The sequence below is a fragment of the Antechinus flavipes genome, chromosome 1, assembly GCF_016432865.1.
Source record: "Antechinus flavipes isolate AdamAnt ecotype Samford, QLD, Australia chromosome 1, AdamAnt_v2, whole genome shotgun sequence".
Lineage (NCBI taxonomy): Eukaryota > Metazoa > Chordata > Mammalia > Dasyuromorphia > Dasyuridae > Antechinus > Antechinus flavipes.
The window spans coordinates 23,642,662-23,662,987 of NC_067398.1; the positions used below are offsets into that span (position 1 = coordinate 23,642,662).

The 20,326-nt window shown below is 50.9% G+C and overlaps 1 protein-coding gene across 2 annotated transcripts in view; it reads left to right on the plus strand.

The window, feature by feature from the left end:
* Positions 1-20,326, plus strand: part of ATXN7 (ataxin 7) — a 90,467-nt gene that overhangs the window by 13,675 nt on the left and 56,466 nt on the right. For both annotated transcript variants that reach the window (XM_051980120.1, XM_051980138.1), the window contains one exon: positions 18,851-18,955. In XM_051980120.1, coding sequence (XP_051836080.1) covers positions 18,851-18,955 — 105 coding nt within the window. The remainder of the gene's footprint in view (positions 1-18,850; positions 18,956-20,326) is intronic.

Below are 20,326 nucleotides of genomic sequence, written 5' to 3' on the forward strand. Positions count from 1 at the left end.
TCTTTCTGGCCCGGAGCCCGCAGGATTGCAGAGGGCTCCTGCTCACGTATGTGGGCTCGCCTTTGCCGCCGGCGGTTCTGATCGCCCTTGGACCAGTGGTTGCTGAAATTGCCCCCGCGTGGCGGCCTCTGAGCCCCCCTGGTGATGTTTGCCAGTGTGCCTGGTGCCCTGTGTCTGCCCGCTATATTCTGGAAGGAAACCTTGCCGCCAGCCCGGCCCAAGCCTTGGCCCCTTTCGTCTGCCCCGGCCCCCATTGGGGTCAGGGGGGATCCGGGGCAAGGTGGGTGTCGGAGTCCTGCGGGGCTGATCAGACCCTGTTGTGGGAAGGGCCTGGAGAGACACGGCGTGGGGCGACTCGGGTCCCAGAGGACGTCTTATTCCTCCCGGCTGCGTGGCCGGGTCCGAGTCCCTCTGTCTCTCTGTCAGGCATCTCTACGACTGCCACCGAGCATGGGGAGAAGAGCTTCCTGTCCCGATGAAGTCGCCGTCTAACGGTGGGTACCCGCCGGGTAGAGGGAGCCTTAACCTTCCCGGGAAGCCTGGGCAAGCTCACGGGCCCTTTCTCAGAAGGAGAGAAACGCAGGTTAAATAGAGAAGCCATTTTGGAATGACAGCAGCCGGGACCCCGTGGCCTGGAATTGTCCCAAGTGCGGGCTGAAGGTGCCACGGACGCAGCCTCCTCGGGGCCCTTGGTCCGCTCCACAGCTTAGCCCGAGACTTCCCTTCTCCCGAGGCCCACCTGGCCACGTGCTTGGTAGCCCTGAACATCCCTGGGCCCTTGGGGAGAAGGAGCTCTCCCTTTTCCCTTTGCTTATTAGCACGTAGTAGGTGCTTCATAAAAACTTGGGACTGATGGGCGTGAGATGTTGCTGGTTCAAGGACTGACCCTTAAGAGAGGGAAGAGCGAGGACCAGGGGCTGGAGCTTTTGGAGGCAGAGTCCGTGTTGCCCTTGGGGAGTGAGGCTGGAGGCCAGCCCCCCGCAGGAGGGGGTCTCTGTGGCTCCTTCCTGCGCCCGGGTCGGGTTTCCCAACATCCTTCTCTCTGGACTCCCCTTTGCGTGGAAGGTGCTGAGCATCTAGGGAGGTAGTGACGAGGTTCAGAGAATGTAGTCCGAGCGTTCGTGGAGCTCCTGTCCTCTGCAGTGAGTGCTGGTGGCTGAGCTCCGGCTCTCCCGCTTCCTCCCAGTCCGGCCAAAATCCCGGCTTCTGCCGGGCGCCGGTGCCTCCTGCCCGCGTCTGACCCGGTGTCTGTGAGCGCCCGGCTCCTGGGCTGGCCCCGGGACTCGGCCCCGCCTCTGGCTCGTGAAATGCTTGTGGACCCGACTGCAGCCCTAGCGTGGTCCAGATGGAGACGGTGGGAAGGCCCTTGGCTCGCTCCTCCGGGAGGGCGCTTCCGTGCTGCTGCTGCTGCTCTTAGCCTCCTGCTGGCGGGAGCGGGTCGGGAAATACGGGACAGTCTTCTTGTGCTTTTAAAGGCAGGAGCGACACGATTCCTCGTAAACGGTCCCAATGCTCCTGCGCCCCATCCTGCCATCCCTGAGCCAGGGGCCGAGGCGCGGGGCCAGCCTGAGCGCACTGGGGGCCTCCAGAGCCTCCTGTCTGCTTGTTTAAAGGGTCACTGGCGCCAATGGCTTACCTGGGGGATAGACCTGCGCCTAGGCTGGGGCTCGGGGTCTGTCACCGGGGCCAGGCTGGGAAGCCTCTCCACTTTATCCAAAAACAGCCTAGTCTGGGCAGGGCTTCTTAACCTGGAGGCCGTGGCCCCCCTCTCCCTCCCTAGCCCGGAGGCCGTGGCCCCCCTCTCCCTCCCTAGCCCGGAGGCCGTCGCCCCCCTCTCCCTCCCTAGCCCGGAGGCCGTGGCCCCCCTCTCCCTCCCTAGCCCGAGGCCGTGGCCCCCCTCTCCCTCCCTCTCCCTCCCTAGCCCGGAGGCCATCGCCCCCCTCTCCCTCCCTAGCCCGGAGGCCGTTGCCCCCCTCTCCCTCCCTAGCCCGGAGGCCGTGGCCCCCCTCTCCCTCCACCCCCACCAAGGTTTTTATGGAGAGATTTCAGTAGATCTAGAAAGTCAGATGAGGGAAAAATGACATCTTCGTTTCTGTCGAGGGCTCGCTGAGATTTAGCATTTCCTTTGTTTCCGCGTGTAGGTGGCACACGGTACCTGTGGCTTTGCCATGAGAGAAATCACAGATCTTCTCCTGTCCCGTAGTGGCCATTGCCCATCTCCGCAAGTATCGCTCATACCGACCACTGCTGGGCAGGGACCGTAACTGCCTGTGTGACCGGTTCCCTTTGTGACTGGGGGTGTTTGCCGCCCTTACGAGCAGGGCTGTGGAAAGGCTCCGGAGCTCTGACCGTCACACAAACCCCCCAGTTGTCCAAAGCTCTCCTAATGGGAGAAGTCCTCAGGTTTCCTCTCACCCTTGTTAACTCGGCGAAGATAGCAAAAGGTGAGGGCCATCTATGTTGGAGGAACTGGGGGGACGAACACACTGGTGCATTGTTGGTGGAGCTGGAAATGGCACGTCCGTTTCGCTATTTATTTATTTATCTTTTTTTTTTCTGAAGCAATTGGGGGTAAGTGACTTGCTCGGGGTCACACAGCCAGGAAGTGTTAAGTGTCTGAGATAGATTTGAACTCGGTTCCTCCTGACTTCAGGGCTGGTGCTCTACCCACTGCCCCACCTAGCTGCCCCGAGTACATCCATTCTGGAAGGCAATTCTTTGGATCAAATATTCTAATCCTAGGGTTATTAAGGTTTCAGTAAGGGGAAGGAAGTTTTTACCAAAATATTTATAGTGGCAGCAAAGACTAGGAAACAAACAGGGTAGAGGCTCATTGATTGATGCCCACCAAGAAGCACCGGGTGGTAGAGCGAAGGAGACAGTTACGGCGTCGACCGTGGAAAGACTGGCACCCAACAGTCAGAGTGGACGCCGCTCAAGTCTCCGGATTCTGTGATCTATCGATTGACTTTCTCAATTCTTTTTTTTTTTTTAGATAAGTTTTAAGCTTTTGTTTTTTTGCTTTTTCTTAAAATGTTTTGTTAAGAGATGAGTCCTTGGGATAGTGTGAGTGGGAAACACTGGAAGAAATTCTGAAAGAGTAAAAAGCACCAGCGACAAGCAATAATTAAAAAACCCAAACCGGCTCTGGTCCTCAGACGCTTCCTGGTTGTGGCCTGTGAAGGCCTCCTCGGCCTCCCTGCTGGAAGCGCTCTCGGTGCTCCCTGTGGGCAGGGAAGGGCCCGGGCTGCCCGCCGCCGGCGTCCTGAGCCGGGAAGAGAGGCGGCTTCCCGGCGGTCTCCTGCCCCCCGGGAGAGCTCGGGGGTCGTGCCTGTGCTCCCCGGCTTGGCTGAGGATTTGTGGAGCAGCCCTCGCTCTCCATTTTAAAAGGTGTCAGGTTCTTATTTTTATACCGAGTCCCCAGGAAATTTTAAATGCTGTCAGTTCTGTGAAAAGGTAATTAGGGAGCACGCAGGGAATGTGTCTCGCAAGTGGTTGGTTTGGCTTCATTACTCAAGTCTTTATTTGTCTGATGAAAACATCTTGTAATAGAATCCCTCTGTGAGCGAGCGGCCTTTTACATCTTCCGAGGGAAGGACTTAGCCGGAATTATCCCTCTGTCTGGGCACAAATGTGCCTGTTGGGGCCGGGGAGAGGGGCGCCTTTCCGAGGAGCTTCCCCCCGGGGGTCCCCGGCTTCGTATGACATCGTGCAGGACCGTCCGGGCTTCGGGGGCTGCCTCACGGGATGCCAAGGTGGCCCTGCCCGGCCCGGCTCCCCCTCTGGGGCAGAGAGGGGGCAGAAGTGGGGCACCCCCTGCCGGTCTCGGGCCTTGCCGAGCTCCTCGGGCCCTCCCTTAAGTCCTGCAGTTTGTTAGCTGGAGCGCGGGTTAATTAGTGAGAAGTGGATGATCAGGCGAATCTGCTTCAGCTTCGGCTGCGGAAAATTGGCTTTGGCCCCATAAAGCCGCCCCTCCCCCCAGTCGGGGGCACTGGCACCACCTGGCGGCCCTCCTGAGGAAGTGTCCCCCGCCCCTGGCTCTGTCATTCCCCTTCACTCTCACCCACCTGCCCGTCCTGTTGGTCCCCCTTCTGAGACTCCTTGCCCAGTGACTCCCAGAACCCCAGACTCGGGGGCAGCCCGGCAGCCACCTGACCCGGGGCTTTGGCCCGAGCAACCCCCCTCCCCCAAAGGGGTCCTCTGGCTTCTGCTTGGGGACCCCAGGGAGAGGGAGCCTGCGGTGCGGGGCCTGGTCGGACGCCCTGGCTGCCCCCGGAAGCACTGAGCTGGCCCAGACACCTGAGGCCCGCCCTGGCTGTCACCCTCGGTGCGAGTGGGGGGACTTTGTGCGCTCCAGCTGCGGTGGCGGGGGTCTCTCCCACCTGACCGCCTGCTCAGCCTCCAGCCTGGCTCCTGAATGACTGCAGCGGGCCGGGGCTGGGGGGACCGGGCAGGCTGGCGGGTGTCCCTCCAGCCCCCTGGCTCTGGGCCTGGCCTCAGTTGAGGGTCCCTGGCTGGGGACCAGAGGAGCCGGCTCTCCTTAGCCCTGAACGGGTTCTCGGCCTTCTGGGGGACGTCGGGCTTTTTCACCCAAGCAGAAAACTTTTCGAACTCGGGTTCCATCCGATCTGATTCAGCCCTCCGGCCTGTTCCAAGGCTTTGTGATGCTGGTGCACCCGTCCAGTGTTGGGGCCCCAGCTTTGTCTCGCCCGCTGCTTGGGGAGGGTGCCAGCGTTGCCTTGGCCCTCGTTCCCTCCTGGGTCCCTGGCTGCACGGCCTCCCCTTCCAGGCCACCGGGGAGCTTTCCCGGCTCCTCTGCCCTGTTAGGGAGGCCCCCAAACCCCCCCCCCCCTTTCCGTGTCCCTGCTCTGGCCAGGGGCAGTGGAGGGGGCTCTTGTGAAGTGGAAGGGGATGCCCTGAAGGACCGCTGCTGTCAGCCCCCAGGCCCCTTCTGGAACCTTCACACAAGTCGATGCCGATGGCACCTTTCCGCGGCCCTTTCCGGCCACTCTCTGGTTCGGTCCACGCCAGTTCTCCAAGCTAACGCAGGGGGAGACAGAGGTTGGGGAGGGGGTCTGGGGCCCCACGGCCAGAACCCTCGGGACCTGCGCTGGCAACAGCTCCTGCCAAAGCCCAGGACCCCAGCCCCCCTTCCCCAGGTGCTGGGAGGCGGCTCTCCTGGGCAGTCTCCATCTCTCACCGCCATGTTTGTTGTCTGAAGGTTGTCTTTTTTCTCTGACCCCGAATGCGGGCATGAATGGGGTTCTTCATTGTAGGCCCAGGCCCAGGGACAGTGAACCGGAATTAGCTGAGGCTTTGCCCCAGGCACCCCTCGTGGCCTGGTTCTAGAACGGGAATGGAGGCGATGGGACCTTGGGGACTGAGAGCTGGGAGCTGTCCTAAGCTTCCACCAGGGAAAGTCGGCATTAAGTTTGAACCCAGGACCTTTCTCCCCTACTGCCCTGCCTCACCAGCCCTAAGGGCCCTCCCAGCTCTTAATAAGCATTTATTAAGTGTCTGCTGTTAGCCTGTGCGAAACCCTGGCTGTGCAAGTAACAAAGGCCGCTCTCCCTCTTGTGGGGGAAGACACCACACCCCTCAGGCCTGGGAGAGCCTGGGGCTGGGAGGATCTGGCCCAGGGCCGAGCTGAGGGGCTCCAGCTGCGGGCCCAGGGCTTTCTCCCACTGGCTGTGGGGCAGCCTGAGGCCGTCGGGCTGGAGCCCCAAGGTCCCCTCCAGCACTGGTCACTTGGGAGTCCGAGAAAAGCCCCAGGGTTAGTTCAGTTTAGGGCTTCTGTCTCTCTCATATTTTGGGAACAGTAAGTTATCTGTGGGCAGCAATGGCGCTCTAACTGCCATTTTTAATGCTGTTTCTATGAGAAAGGGCTTTGTGATTTCAAAAGAAGCCCACACGGAGCAGTTGGGGAGCACTGCTGTGTGTTGCAAGAGAGGGACTTCCTGTCTGTAGCACCATGCGGACGATGGAGGTGTAGATGTCCCCCCCCCCAGATTGCACTGGGCCGAGTTTTTCCCAGTGTCGTAAATGCCTTTTCGGCATTTCCTCTGCCTCGGCACCGAACCTTATTTCGGAGGAGCAGGGCTGCAGTCAGACTCAGGGGTTTGAATCTCTGCATTGTGGCTCCCACTGGAGGCCGGGCCCAGGTCTGCTCCGAGTTGCCAGGACTGGGGAAGAGTGGGGTGGCCATGTTCTCCGAGAAAGAATCGGCCGATGCAGATGCCTGAGGAGGGCACAGCCGGGGATGCCGGTGGCCACTGCCCACCTCTGTCATTTTCTGCATTAAAAATGGGTGTCCCTTGTCACCTCCTCCGCAAAGCCTTTGGTGACTCCCCTCCTGGCAGATTAATAATTAGCCAGGAGGTGTACACTGCAGCTAAACATAAATCTGTGGGATCTCACATAGTCAAGCCGCCCCTCCCCTCAGGGAGCTTCCCTTCCTAGGGGGAGAAGATTGACACAAGGAAGCCTTGGATGGGAAGGCCCCAGACTCGGGGGGCACCTTCCTGGTGACCCTTCTTGGTTCCCGAGCTCCTGGCACTGCTCTGATCTGCAGTCCTGCTTGTGTCTGTTTTGTCTTGGTGTCTGCCGGACCCATCTCTGACTTTGAATGTGGAAGGTGCTTACAAAGTGTTTGTAAACAAGTGAGCCAGAAAGGCCTGCCTTCCCCTGGGCGGGGATTTCTGAAAAGTGGATTGTAAATTCATCCTGCAGCTCTCCTCCAGTGATATCCAACATGAAGGAAATTAGCCAGCTCTGATCTTTACACAACCTCACCCATAATTTAACTCATGTCGGGGAAAATTCTGTTTTCAAAATCTTCTCCAAGCCCCAACTACTCGAAAGAAAGATGACTCTTCCAGAAAGCCGGGGATGAGTAAGTGGTACGTCTCGTAACAGGATTTCGGATTGTCGAAGGATCGGATCATAAAAATAACTCCGATCATTGTTCTCTACCCAAAAAAGCTCATTTCTGCTACAGCCGTTTCCTTCTCTTCCACCCACTCTCAGTAAAAGAGAGATCTTTCAGGATCCTTACAGGAAATAAATCTGTGACTGTCCGCCATGTAGACTGCACGCTCCTTGGTGGGTCCTGATGGAGAAATAAGGCTGATTAAATTGCCTTCACTGCTTAGGGATTAGTGGATGGAGGACTGGTTCATTTGCGTCTGATCTGTACATTTTGGTAGGCCTGCAACGTGTAGATTCTCGGCTACAACCTGCAGTTTTTAAAGGCAATTAATCGGAAGTCGCTGGCTCTCTCCGCCAGTCACATTTTACATGTGAGAGCTAATGATGCTGCGTCATTGTTTTCCAGTTCATGAGTTATTTTAATTTCCTCGCGGCTAGTCACCAGAGCTGCCTTTGCGTTCATAGTTAGAGATTTGGCTTCTGGAGGAGAGGAGAAGCTTGACCCCTACATCTTGCTATCGTCATGTCTTCCCACCTCCCACGTCCCCTTCTGGCCCGTGAGCGAGCCTTGCCTCTGGCTCCCACTGTTTCTGGGAAGAGGAGGAATTGGGAGAGAGAACTGCCTCGTTCCTTTGCATTGTTGTTGTTTTTTAGTTAACCAGGAGCACTCGGGAAGGAAGGGGACGGTGAGAAAATAGGTTGGAAAGCCGTGGGGATGGAGAGATCCTGGTGCTCTAATTATTAGTCTGAGAGGTCACAGTGGGAAGGAGGAAAAAAAGCTAGAGTGGCTTAATGGGGGAGGCAGGAAGAGTCAGCGAGCTTGGTGAGGGCGCTGCCCATTTTTCTCCCCCGTGCCCAGATTTGCTTGGGGCACCTCTTCATTAGGTGCAGTTGCCCTCTCTGGGCAGCCGGGTGGCGCCACGGTTAGAGCGCCGGGCACGAGGTCTGGAAGGCTCTTCAGGACTTTGAATCTGGCCTGGGACCTTGGCTGGGTGATCCGGCTTGCCTCGGTCTCCTGGTTTGTAAAAGGAGCCGGGGAACGACAAACCACTTGAGTCGCCTTGCCGAGCAACCCCCAAAAGGATTCATTAGTGCCCAGAGAGCCACAGAGTCTTCTGCAGGCCCTGGTGCCCTGGGACCAGCACAGAGACAGAGGGGAAGTTCTCCCGCCTAGCAAGTGTCCAAGACAGACTCTCCTTGTGCTGGATTTCATGGTGTTGAGGAGGAACTGCTGCCCGGGTCCCATGAAATGATGTATTTTGTGAAGCCTTTGCAAATGGGCCTGTCTTTTATCACCACGGGGTGGGTCTTCCTGAGGAGAGGCTGCTTTGCCGGAGGCTGGGCCCTCCACCCTCCCACTCCCTCTCAGCCGGGGGCTGCTTTGTGCATTGTCACCCTTGAGTAGTTTGGCTTGGTGGAGATTGATGGGGGAGAAGGTGAAGCTCGAGTGGATGAGGAGAGCCCTCTTATCTTGTCTTCGGGCCCTGGAGCTGGCCGGTCACCTCCCCCTACGGAGTACTCCTTCCAGTAGTCCTTTCATGCTAAATTAAAGAGCTGAAACATTATCATTTTTGAATGATCTTAATCTAATTTGTAATGTTCTATGGATCTGACACCCATTAAAAAAAAAAAAAAAACAAGCTACTGACAACAAGAAATTTTGAAAGAAAGAGGGAGAGGCTGGTACTGCTTGAGCCTAATGTAATTATTTTTGCTCTGCTGTGCAGAGGCAGCCTGCCAGAAGAAGGGGTACAAATTAATTAACCAACTGTTCGCAGCGATATGGTGATGCCGTTAGTGATAAGCGTGGAAGGAATAAGCCGAGGCTGCCCCGGCTGCTTTTCTTTAATAGGGGAGGACGATTTGTTGGCCAAAAAGAACTAGACAAAAGCCCTCGGAGGAGAAGGGTCCGGCTTCTGGCTGCTTTCGGGTCGTCCAAAGAGATTGCTTTGCTGTGGTTTTGGATCGCTTTTCAGCTGCCACTGAAAGCAGAAAAATGCCCTTTTTTCATGGCATCGTTTTTTCAAGAAATGGCTGCGAGGGTTTGGGCCTTGAGTTGGATACATGGCGATTATGTGTGATTTCCCCCAGCCCCCAGGTCATTTCCTATGTGACTATTTTCACCCAGTAACCTAAGTATTAGAGCAGCACTTACTAATCCAGTGAAGCGCCGATGACTCATCAGGGCAGCACTGATCTGCTGCCATAGTTTTTGCATGAGCACTCATCAGAAGGTAAAGGGCTTCTAACCGGGCCTCGTAAACTCCGCCAGTGCTAATGGGGCGGCCAGATTTCTGGCTACTTTGAAAAAAAAAAAAAAGGGACATACAGAGCATCCCAGAATAATTGGTGCAGACTAAAGCTCTGACTTAGAAGGGCACCAAGACTTTTGGGACATCCTGTATTTGGGTTCATTTCAGTTGTCAGCTCCGGTCATGCTGGTCGAGCACATGACCTGTCCGAGAGGTCCCCCTCATTTGTGACCAGCTAAAGGGACATCCGGCCCGTGCTTAATTATTGAACTCATCTGGGTCGGCTTGTGAAGATTCAGAAAAGCCTGGAGAAAGGGGAAATAACTTGGCAACTTCCTTGATAAATTATTCTCTGGCGACTGTGCCATATACTTCAGGAAAGTAGCGTAATGAGAGTGCCAACGAGCTTTCAAAAAACAACTCGAATTTGTGTTTGTCAGTGGCTGTGAACCACACCCGGCTGAAGTTGGGGGAGGGTTCTCTAGTGTGCTAAGAGAGGTGGTGAATCCCTTTTCATGCTTTTGGGGGGGAAGGACAGGTTAATTTCTAATTTGGTCCCTTTGAGAAATGAGGGAAATGCCCCCCAGTGCAGATCTGGCGCTGTTATATACTTTAGAGGGAATCCCCCGGGGCCATACTGCCAGAATGGGTCAGAAGCAGGATTGCAACAGAGTTCTGGCCCCCAGGCTGTCCATCTCCCCCCTCCCCCCCCATCCTCCCTGCTTCCCCTTCATACTTGCCCTGCAGAAAATAGCTGGGAAAGGAAGTCTGTACAAATAGGATAATTACCAGAGAAAAAGTGCTCTGGGGCACTACCGTAATTGAAAGTAAAAGTACTCTAATTTTAGAAGCCATCCGAAAAGCAAGATTCTCTCTAGGTTATTGACAGTCATTGTTATGACAGACAGCAACGGAAAAAGTAAATTCCAGTGTTTGCAATGGAATCTTTTGAGGCTTGCGAAAAACTATTTTGGGTTTAAACTCTTTAAGGCCCCCTTTGAAATGGCCTTTAATTTGCCCATGTGTAGGCCGCGAGGTTTTGGTTTTTAGGCATACAGTTTAACCATTCACCTGAGCACCGGTCAATCGGCAAACATCAATTAAGCGCCTACTGTGTTCCAGGCCCTGTGCCAGGCCCCGATTTCGCGTCTTGAAATGTGGTTTGGAATTGCCGCATCCATGTGCTGTAGTGGCTGAATGTAGAGGAAATCGCTTCATCGGAAGTAATCGATAAAGCATCTCCCCAAAATGGGGAACAAGCCACACAGGGGACGGGGCGTGCGGTTCTAGACCCAGCCGGCCACTGGCGAGCACAAGGGGTGCTCGGGTGGTGTCTGGGCAGCAGCGCCCCGGGGGAGCCGGGACCCCCGAGGATGGGGCCTTCCGGCGCGCACGTGCCCAGGACGGCCGCCGTTCCCTCGGTTTTGCGGGGCCCTTGAGGAGGCCCGGGTTCTCTGGGGCCGCGGGTGTTGCCTGCAGAATGTCCCGCGGGCCGCAGGATCGGACAGACGGGGTCTCTCGCAGGAGCGCCCGTTCTGCACACAGGGCTTTCCGTGTATTCGCAGGCAGGCCCTGGGCCGCAGTGGCTCCCCCGGCGCGGCTTCCTCAGCACGAGCCAGACCGTGCTCCCGTCATCCCTTGGGGCTCCTCGGGGCGGGTCGCCCAGCCGGGGCTCTCTCCTGGGGGGAGGGGTGGTCCTGCTGAGGTGTTTGTATGGGAGGAGGGGAAGCTTGAGTTCTTCCGCACCTCCGTGGGCCCCCGCAGACAACGGCCATCCAGGTCCGGTCCTCCCAGGCGCCTCTGCCGGGTCTTGCAGCTTGCCTTGGTATTAAAGTGCCGCCCGCTGCCAGCTGGAGCCTCCGGAGGGCCCGGGCACCCACAGAGCTGCCCGTCAGCCCGCGAGATTCCGCGGGATCTCCTCTGTTCCAGTGGGGGGCGCTGCTGGGCGACGGATCTCCCCGGGTTCGGGCTTGCCTGAACCGGCCAATCGCTACTGATCTTGGTGTCTGGGTGGGAGAGACCTTGTGGCCGGGCCTGGGGGCGGCTTTCCCCTCCTGGGCACCGCCCAGCGCAGCGGGGTCTCAGCTGCTCGTGGGGGATGGTTGGGAAAGCCCGCCTCCCCTTATCGAGAATACCTGTAATTGAAACATAAGTGACACCCCCAAAGCTTTTTTTCTTAAATCAATAAGATCTGATTCCTCCCCTCCCCCCACATGTATGGAAAGCCAGACCGGAAGACCGAATTCAGTCTCTCACTTCCTAGTTCTATGATGTCGGGCGGTCCCTTCGTCTCTGTCTGCCTCAGTTTCCTCATCTGTAAAATGGGGATGTTAATAGCACCTGCTTCTCAGGGTGGTTGTGAGAGTCAAATAAAGTAAAAATTGCATTTAGCATTAGTGCCTGGCACGTGGTAAGGGCCAGAGGGAGGTTAGCCATTATGATTGGCGTTCCCTTTAGATCTCTTATGACTCAAACCCTGAATGCATCTTCGATTCTCTTGGCCCTGGTCCAGATCCCGCTATAATTGGTGGTTTCCCCCATATTTTTCTCTTTAAAGCCAGTTTTCATGCCGTAAATGCCTCAGGAACAGTGAAATCAAGGCCCTGTGTGACTCCACAGTCGCAGTGGAGAAAAGTCTGGGACCATGTTGGCAGATCTTTTCCAACTTTTTGACGATTGCAGTCTTTCCAGGCCGCCTTGAACTTTTTGCGCCAGCTTTGTTCAGCTGGGTTCTTACCAGCTTTGGGGGTTTGGTTTTGCTCTCCACTGCCTTAATCGGCTTTAGGGAGTGATGCTGTTGATCACCGCCCATTGTACTCCTTAAGAATTTACAAATGAGTTTCTGTTCTAACCCCGCCTTCCTTCCAGTTTGGCACCCAAGTCAAATGTTGGCCGACAAAGTACTTCCTGCACTCTTTGGGTCTCCTTGTCATAGCATTTCACTCACAGCGGTTTGCTTTCCAGATGAAATGAATTTAGTTAGCACTGATGCTGTTCCTTCCGTCCCTTGAGGAGCATTCAGAAAGGAGTTGGGTCCTCGGGAGGATCTGCAGTTTCCCCAAGGTCCTTTCTTTCCCCTCTCAGTCCCAAGTCCAGCTCATTCCTTGTCCATTTGCAGTGTCCAAAATCTAGAAACTGGGTGGACAAGCTCGATGGATTGGCCTTTCACTTGTGGATTATAATCTGGGAAAACAAGTGTCATTCAGTTTCTGTTCCTGTGGCAGAATAATTAAGGATTATACTGAAGATGATGCACATCATCTAGAATTCTCTGCAGCCTGCTGGAGCTTTAGCACCCTAGAGATCAGACAATTCAATCCTTTCCTCTTAATTTTTCCTTTGGATTCTTTTAAACATATTTTCATATTTATTATATTGCACAAGAAAAAGCCAGTCAAAAATGGGAAAAATGAGAAAGGAAAAAAAAAACAAACAAGAAAACAGCAGCAGCAGCAAAAAAGGTGAAAATAGTATGCTTTGATCCACATTCAGTTCCCATAGTTCTTTCTCTGGGTGTAGATGGCTCTCTTCATCACAAGATCATTGGAACTGGCCTGAATCATCTTACTGTTGAAAAGAGTCCCATCCATCAGAATTGATCACTGTATAATCTTGTTGCCATATAACAGGGGTCCTCAAACTACGGCCCGCAGGCCAGATGCGGCAGCTGAGGACGATTATCCCCCTCATCCAGGCCTATGAAGTTTCTTTATTTAAAGGCCCACAAAACAAAGTTTTTGTTTTTACTATAGTCTGGCTCTCCAACAGTCTGAGGGACAGTGAATTGGCCCCCTATTTAAAAAGTTTGAGGACCCTTGCCATATATCATATTCTCTTGGTTCTACTCACTTTGCTCAGCTTCAGTTCATGTTCATGTAGGTCTCTCCAGGCCTCTCTGAACTCATCCTGCTGATCATTTCTTATAGAATAACAATATTCCATAACATTCATCTACCATGACTTGTTCAGCCATTCTCCATTTGATGGGCATCCACTCAGTGTTCAGTTTCTTGCCACCACAAAAAGGGCTGCCACAAACTTTTGCACATGTGGGTCCTTTTCCTTTTTTTAATGATCTTTTTGGGATACAGGACCAGTAGAGAGACTTCTGGATCAAAGGGTATTCATTTTCTTTTTATTCATGAAGCATTTGAAGCCTGGAACCCATAGTAATAAGGTGAATGGAGTAGGATTTGAACCCAGGTCCTCTGACTTACTCTGGATATTGAAAGCTGTAACTATGCTAATCCTCATTTACTGTTCAGTCCCATGCTGGAGGGTCTAGCCAGGCCATGCTTACTAGGCTTGTGGTGGGTTTTATGCAGCATTCTTCTGAGAGCCTGAGGGTCAGGTCTGGGGGCACCCTGCTGGAGGCTGGCTGGAGAAGCTGGGAACACTGCCCCTCTTGCAGAGCATCAGTTAGCCATAGATTGGGGTCTGATTGAATCCTCATAGAAGTGAGGGGAAAGGAGAGAAGGGGGGAGGAGAGGAAAAAGGGAAGAGAAAGGAGAGAAAGGGAAGGAGGAGAGAGAGGAAGGGAAGGAGAGGGAGGGGAGAGGGAAGGAGAAGAGGAAAGTGAGGGAAGAAGAAGAGAAAGGAGGGAAGAGAAAGGGGGAAGGAGAAGAGGAAAGAGGGAGGGAGTGTTTGTGGTCCGATTCCCCTGAAGGGCACAGGTTGTGATGGTGAAGGCCAGGCCCAGTCAGGCCATAGGTTGGCCCACCCTGTCCTCAGCCCTTTCCCCTTGGGGGGAGCATGCCTGAAGGCATTTTGCCTTGGAGGAGGGGAATGACAAGGATGGGACCCTGAGACTTTGTGTAGTGCAGCCCTCCAGCCTAGTGCTTGGGGGTCAGCCTTGAGGCCCAGTCACCCCGGGCATGGGGTCCCAGAGGCAGCACCAAGGAGCTTTAACTGCCCGTCCCCGATGGGAGCCCAGAGGGAGGGAGCCTTGGGGGCTGGGAGGGCTTGCCTTTAGCCCGCCTGTGTTGTCTCTCTCCCCCTCCCCCACCCCCACCCCCGAAGCCCCAGATTGCGAAGGGGCTGAGAAGGCAGTGATTGTTCCAGGTCTGGGAAACGTCCCGCTTCACACGTGGGGCCTCTGTGTGCTGAGCCAGGGGAAGAGCGGGGGAGAGGGAGGGGGCTCCCTTGCCCCAGTGTGTCCGGGACCCCCGCAGGGAGCCTGCTGTTCAGAGTCCGAGTGCTGAAGTGCATCTTGTGGATGGGGGGGTGGAGCGAGGCCTTTTTAACTTTATAGCCATAGGATTGTAGCCCGAGGACTGTCTAAATGCCTTCACGTGCGCACAGACACCAAGATTTAAACAAATCTCACATAAGAACACCAGAATCCCCAGAAAGAGATGGGAATGTTGGGATTTCACAGTTGCTGTTTTTTAATTATCAGTGCTGCCCAAAGGTCATTTAAGAAATTATATGAAAGTTGAAGCTTTTCTGTAGTACAGCTTATATGTGAAACACAATACATCTCTTACATTAATTTTATTTATTTTAACTGAATCATTTTTCCAGTTACATGTAAAAATAGTTTCAGCATCCATTTTTCAACAAGATTTTGAGTTTCAAAGGTTCTCCTTTGCCTCCCCCTTCCCCAGACAAACGGATAGAGGTTATACATGTATAATCATCTTATATGAACTCTTTTAAAATATTTCTTTTCCATACTTGCATGATACTATGGCTATTTCTACATTTGGGCTCGTGGTGCTCTAATCCAGAACGTTGTTCTTTCAGAAGATACATTATGATTTTGAAAATTTGAAAGATGATTAATTTAATTTGATATGATCTGTTTGCCTCCCTATTTCCCTCTTATGTTTCTCCGGTGAGTCTGTGTAAAGCTTTAGGTGACAGCTTTGGAGCTAAAAGGGGGCTTGCAAAGCCCGATTCCATCCAAGCCTCTCCTTTCTCCGAATAGAGGCACCTGAGCTTGGAATGGGGGTCCTTGCGTAAACCGGGGATTCTTAGCCCCAGTCCAGAGTTTCCTTCTCTGAACCACACTCCTGACCAGCCTAAAACTCTGAGCTTTTAGATGGAAATGAATTAAGTGCCTCTCCTTCCTTTGGGCTGATGGCTTTGCTTCCCCAAACCAGGATCTCTTTTCAGACGTGGCTTTGGTGACTTCCTTAGAGGTGGGTCCCCGGGAACGTCACAGGGTGACAGCCCCGGAGTCCAGGGGAGCTTCTTCCTGACAGCTCCCGAGCTGCCAGCGCCATGACTCACTGGGTGAGCACCCACTCACACTCCTACTTTGTGGTTTTGAATGGCCAGACTAATCCTGGGCCCGATCATGTGCAGCGTGCCGAGGGATGGCACTCGCCGGGTCGGGATAGGGTTACAGGAAACCAGCCTTCAGCTGCCGGGCGACCGGGGCCCCTGCCCAGGACTGCGCCCTGCATGCGCCCCACGGCCGGCCACATCCTGCCCCCGGCCAGCGGCCCTGCCCCTCCCCTGACTCCTCTCCCAGAGGCCGAATCCCCGCAGCCGGTCTGGTGGGGAGCCTCTGCAGACCCAGGGAGGCCGGCCTCTGGAGGCCAGACCTGCAATTTGTGGTCGGGCCCACCCTCAAAGCCTGGCCAGCCGGGCCTTTGAGCATACGGGGTCACCTCCACCCACGGAGAGGCCTGGGGCCAGGACCTCAGTGGAGACAGCCAGTCCTCAGATCACAGGGAGGTGGGAGAAAACCTAACCCCCCCCCCCATCTTTTGACCTAAAGTTACTGGGTACGGGAATGGAACCACTGGCAGATTGGAAGGCAAGACAAAGGAGAAAAGCTCGGTTCAGAGGTCAGAGAACATTGAAGTCCGTGAAATGTGTTTTTCAGAAGTTCAAAATGAATTTTAAAAGTTTTGTCTTAAAAATTTTTAATTTAATTTCCTTAAAAACAACGCATTGGGAATTTTCACTGAGTTCTTGCCTGCAGAAGCTTTTCACTTATTTTTGAATTTAGCAAAAGTTCCCTGAATTTTTCTTAACTTGATTTTTGAAAAGCTCAGAATCAGCTGCCTTCCCTATACTTGGGTGGGTCCCAGCTATTCATTTGTAACTGGACAGAATGTCAGCCTTAAGAAATATGTAAAAACATCCATGAGCGCGCGCGCGTGCACACGCACACATCCCATTTCTTTCTGTTGCCACAACATTCCATACTATCTTTGACAGTTGCTAAGCTCTTTGGAATGTTACAGTACAGAAAATGCGTGCATGTATATACACAAAATATATGTATGGGTTTAAACCAGCTTAAGTAAAGAGACATTATCTTGTAGATTCTAGGCTGCTAAAAAGAAAAAAAACTTTAACACAAAATTTCACAGGAAGTTACATAAGATTTCTACATACACTGTAGTTTATTTAGTAAAGACGTGCACATAAGAGAAAAAAATTACAAGAATATACATTTAATTAGATCCTATTATATGCATATGTTTGTACACACACACACACACACACACACACACACACACACACAGTGTTCCTGAAAAATAACAAAACTCGAAAAGTATTAACTTTTTTTTGAAGAGTCACAGAGATTTAAATTCATTCTTACTAAATTTGGCTCTTTTCTTTATTCTTTTCCTTAATAGTAGCCATTAGCTTATGTCACAAGAAAAGTCAAATGTTCTGGAAAAAAGAACTTGAGATGCTCTTGGCACGCTACTTTTTTTCCGTAGCAGATTGAGTCCCGGGTCTTCAGTGTCACTTTTCATCCTCAAAAACCCCCACTTTTATAAAATGGGGGGTGGCTCGGACATCAGAAGAATGCAAATTCATGGGGTGTTGAGCAGTACTGATTCTAATTCAGCATCACAAAGTTATGAAAACTAGCACACAGGCCTAAATGGCCTAGAAAGAATCCAGGCCATTCACCTGCTGCTCTTTTGATTGCTATTTATAAAACTCATTTGTCCTGAGCTTTGTCTCTGATGCTTGTAGATGCTTCAGACTGAACTGGACAAGCCTCCAGTCTTGCTGCGGATTATTTTAAATAATATTTTGGAGTTTTCTGTATATTTCTTGCAAATGGAGCTTTCTTAAAATGTTCAAGCCAGGGGAAGGTTGATTTTTATATTGTCTCTCTTGGGAATTAAAATCTAGTCTCATGGAAAAGAATTTATTAAGTGTTGATCATCGCGTTCCTAACAGACTTTGAACTCTTCCATGATGTTGTGAAATCGTGCACTCATTTTTTTAAAAACAAAGTACTTTGTTTTGTCTTTATTTTTATTCGCAGTCAGTAGTCAACTAGAAGTGTGATCATTATGGAGTTTATAGATCTGAAATAGGATCTGGGCCACCCCTTGATTTTACAAAAGAGGAAACTGTGGCTTGCGCAAGGTCGTACAGATAATGAGTTTTAGAGGAGGATTTGAACTCGTGTCACTTTGCTTCCTCCTCTTGCTGTACCCTAGTTGGTTTCAGTGGCGTTATCATGTCTTACATGATTGCTAAATTGCTAGCAGGATCAGGATTGCTAGAAGCCACGTGGGGCCCTTTCTTCCACCCCCAGAACCTTGCATATTTCATAGTCCCCTAATTAGAACAAAATCATTGTGTAGTCTTATTTATACACAGAAAAGCTAAATTTGGGCTTTGTTCAAGTAATAAAGTGTTTGGATAATTCCTAATGGCACATGTGATTTGGTTAATCCTACTTTAATTTATCTGCATATTGGTGTTTAAAGAATAGTTAAATGATAATGTTGGGACTTGGTCTTAAGAAAACTACAGTTTGGAGAATGATTACTTGTTTTGGCCTTAAAATAAAACCTATGACACTACATCCTAGATTAAGGGAAAGTTTCCATCGAACTTGAGAATTTGCTGTTTTTCCTTTTCTTTGTAGTTTTAGTTTTCTAAAATGTTTATATCATCAAAGCATGTTGAGTATTCAGTTGTTGCAATTAAATTAGATAAGTTTTCCAGTGTCATAGTTTTAATATCCTAAAACGGCCTTGCAAAATACTTTAAATTTGTGGAAATGTTAGTGGGGGAGAAGGTTGGGAATTATTCTGTTGTGGTTAATAACATTTTCAGAATTAGATTGTGAACTAGACATTTAAATGAGGGCAATGTCAATTTCATTTGCAAATATTTATTCATGTAGTTTAGGTTATATTTAAATAAGTTTGGTTATTATTAAAAGCAAATTGCATGCATTTTGTTAAATAATCTATGATAGATATGTGTGTATCTAATTTATTATATATTTAATGCAGGAATCTTTATCAATGACTTGATATGTTTTTTGTTTTGTTTTGTTTTGTTTTGTTTTGTTTTAATTACGAGATTAAAATTGCCCTGAAAAAGAATATCAAAGACAATTGTGTATGTAAACAATTCTGGAAAGCTTGCAGATTTATTCATAAAATTTGCATGAGCTCTGACTCTTTAGTAAGGATTCCTTTAGGAGGATCTCAGGTAGCAGATGGCAAGCATAGAATGCTCAGTTAAACAAATCAAACCATTAAATGACGGCATCTTTCTAAGTTATGATGCATTTAATGTGGTTGCAAAATTTTAAGCTAAAACAATTTTTGAATACTTTTGAGAATTCCAGGAGCTCCAAAGGCTTTCTTGGCACTCGGCATATTCGCGTGACTAGTTACCTGATTTTTTGTTACCTGAAGAGTAAGCTGTGCTTTGTTTTTTTGTTGCAGATATGCCAATATTTGGTCTCTGTCCAGCCCATGATGATTTCTATTTGGTGATATGTAACCACTGTAATCAGGTCGTTAAACCACAGGCATTTCAATCACATTATGGTAAGTGTGCATCCATTTAAAATCATCTTTAAAGGGGGAAGGTAAAGCAGGATTAAGCCTAAGATGACAGCAACATGGTGCATCATAATACTTTTTATTTCACAAAGTAGATTATGTTTAGAATTCATAAGTACCGGTCAATGCTCATTGTGTGGGAGGTGCTTTAGCAGACACATCCAAACACTTATTTAATTTTTTTAAATAACACTTTTGTGAAGTTTGGATTTTGGTTGATCGGGGATCTTTTCTGCAGTCTTGCTCTCATAACTTCATTGTGGAGTGGAGGAAGGGATGGCTGGGTTCTTGAAGATGAGACTGGGTTCAGCTTGCCCAGAAAGCTTCAGGGACAGGCCTGGGCCAAATTGTGTCTACTTTGGATGACCTGCCTGGCCGAGTCTGGAGTGGCTCGTCCTCAGCAGACTGGCCACATGGTGATGAATTCTTTGGCCATGGCAACCCACGAACAAAGCACAAGGCAAAATGGCCTTCTGCTCTCCGTGGCCCCTTTTCATTTCTTCAGGGACAGGGTCTGAGTGGTGGGAAGGGGGGCCTGGGGCTGGGAATTATGGTTTCTAGTATACCTGCCTTTATGCCCCTGAAATGGGGAATCATTCATCCAGTGATCCAAAGGGGACATTTTGCTTGAGGAGCTGCCTTATTAGTCTTGCGATTCATTGTGATTGAAACCAGAAGACAAAAGAAAGTTGTTGATAAATTGGAGGATAAGAAATTGAACAGGCTGTTAATCAACTCTATAAGAAAAGAATCTCCAGGGCCAGATGGATTTACAAGCGAATTCTACCAAGCATTTAAAGAACAATTAATTCTAATACTATGCCAACTATTTGGAAAAATGGGGAAAGAAGGAATCCTACTAAATTCCTTTTATGACACAGATAAGGTGCTGATGCCTAAACCAGGTAGGGTCAGAACAGAGAAAGAAAATTATAGACCAATTTCCCTAATGAATACAAAAATCTTAAATAAGATACATTGAAGGACTGGCTTTCAGGTGAGGCAAATAAATGAATTGGCGGAGTTGGTTTTCTTTTGCATCTGAAAGCAAAAAGGGATGCTCTTGCCTGGGACTTCATCTTGTATTGCCGTGCTTCTGATGTACATCTGTAAAAAAGACCATTGGGAACATCATTAATGTAGTTTTTTCACCAAGGCCTGTTGTGCAGAGGTAGTGAAATTCTACCAAAAAACTAGGACTTCTATATGTGGATGTTTCAGAAGGCCCAGGAAAGGCTTGTGTACACACACACACACACACACACACACACACACACACACACACACATACACACAGAGTTCCAGGAGGCACAGATGAGAAAGGCCAAAATTGAGAGCCTGATGTATCTTCTACAA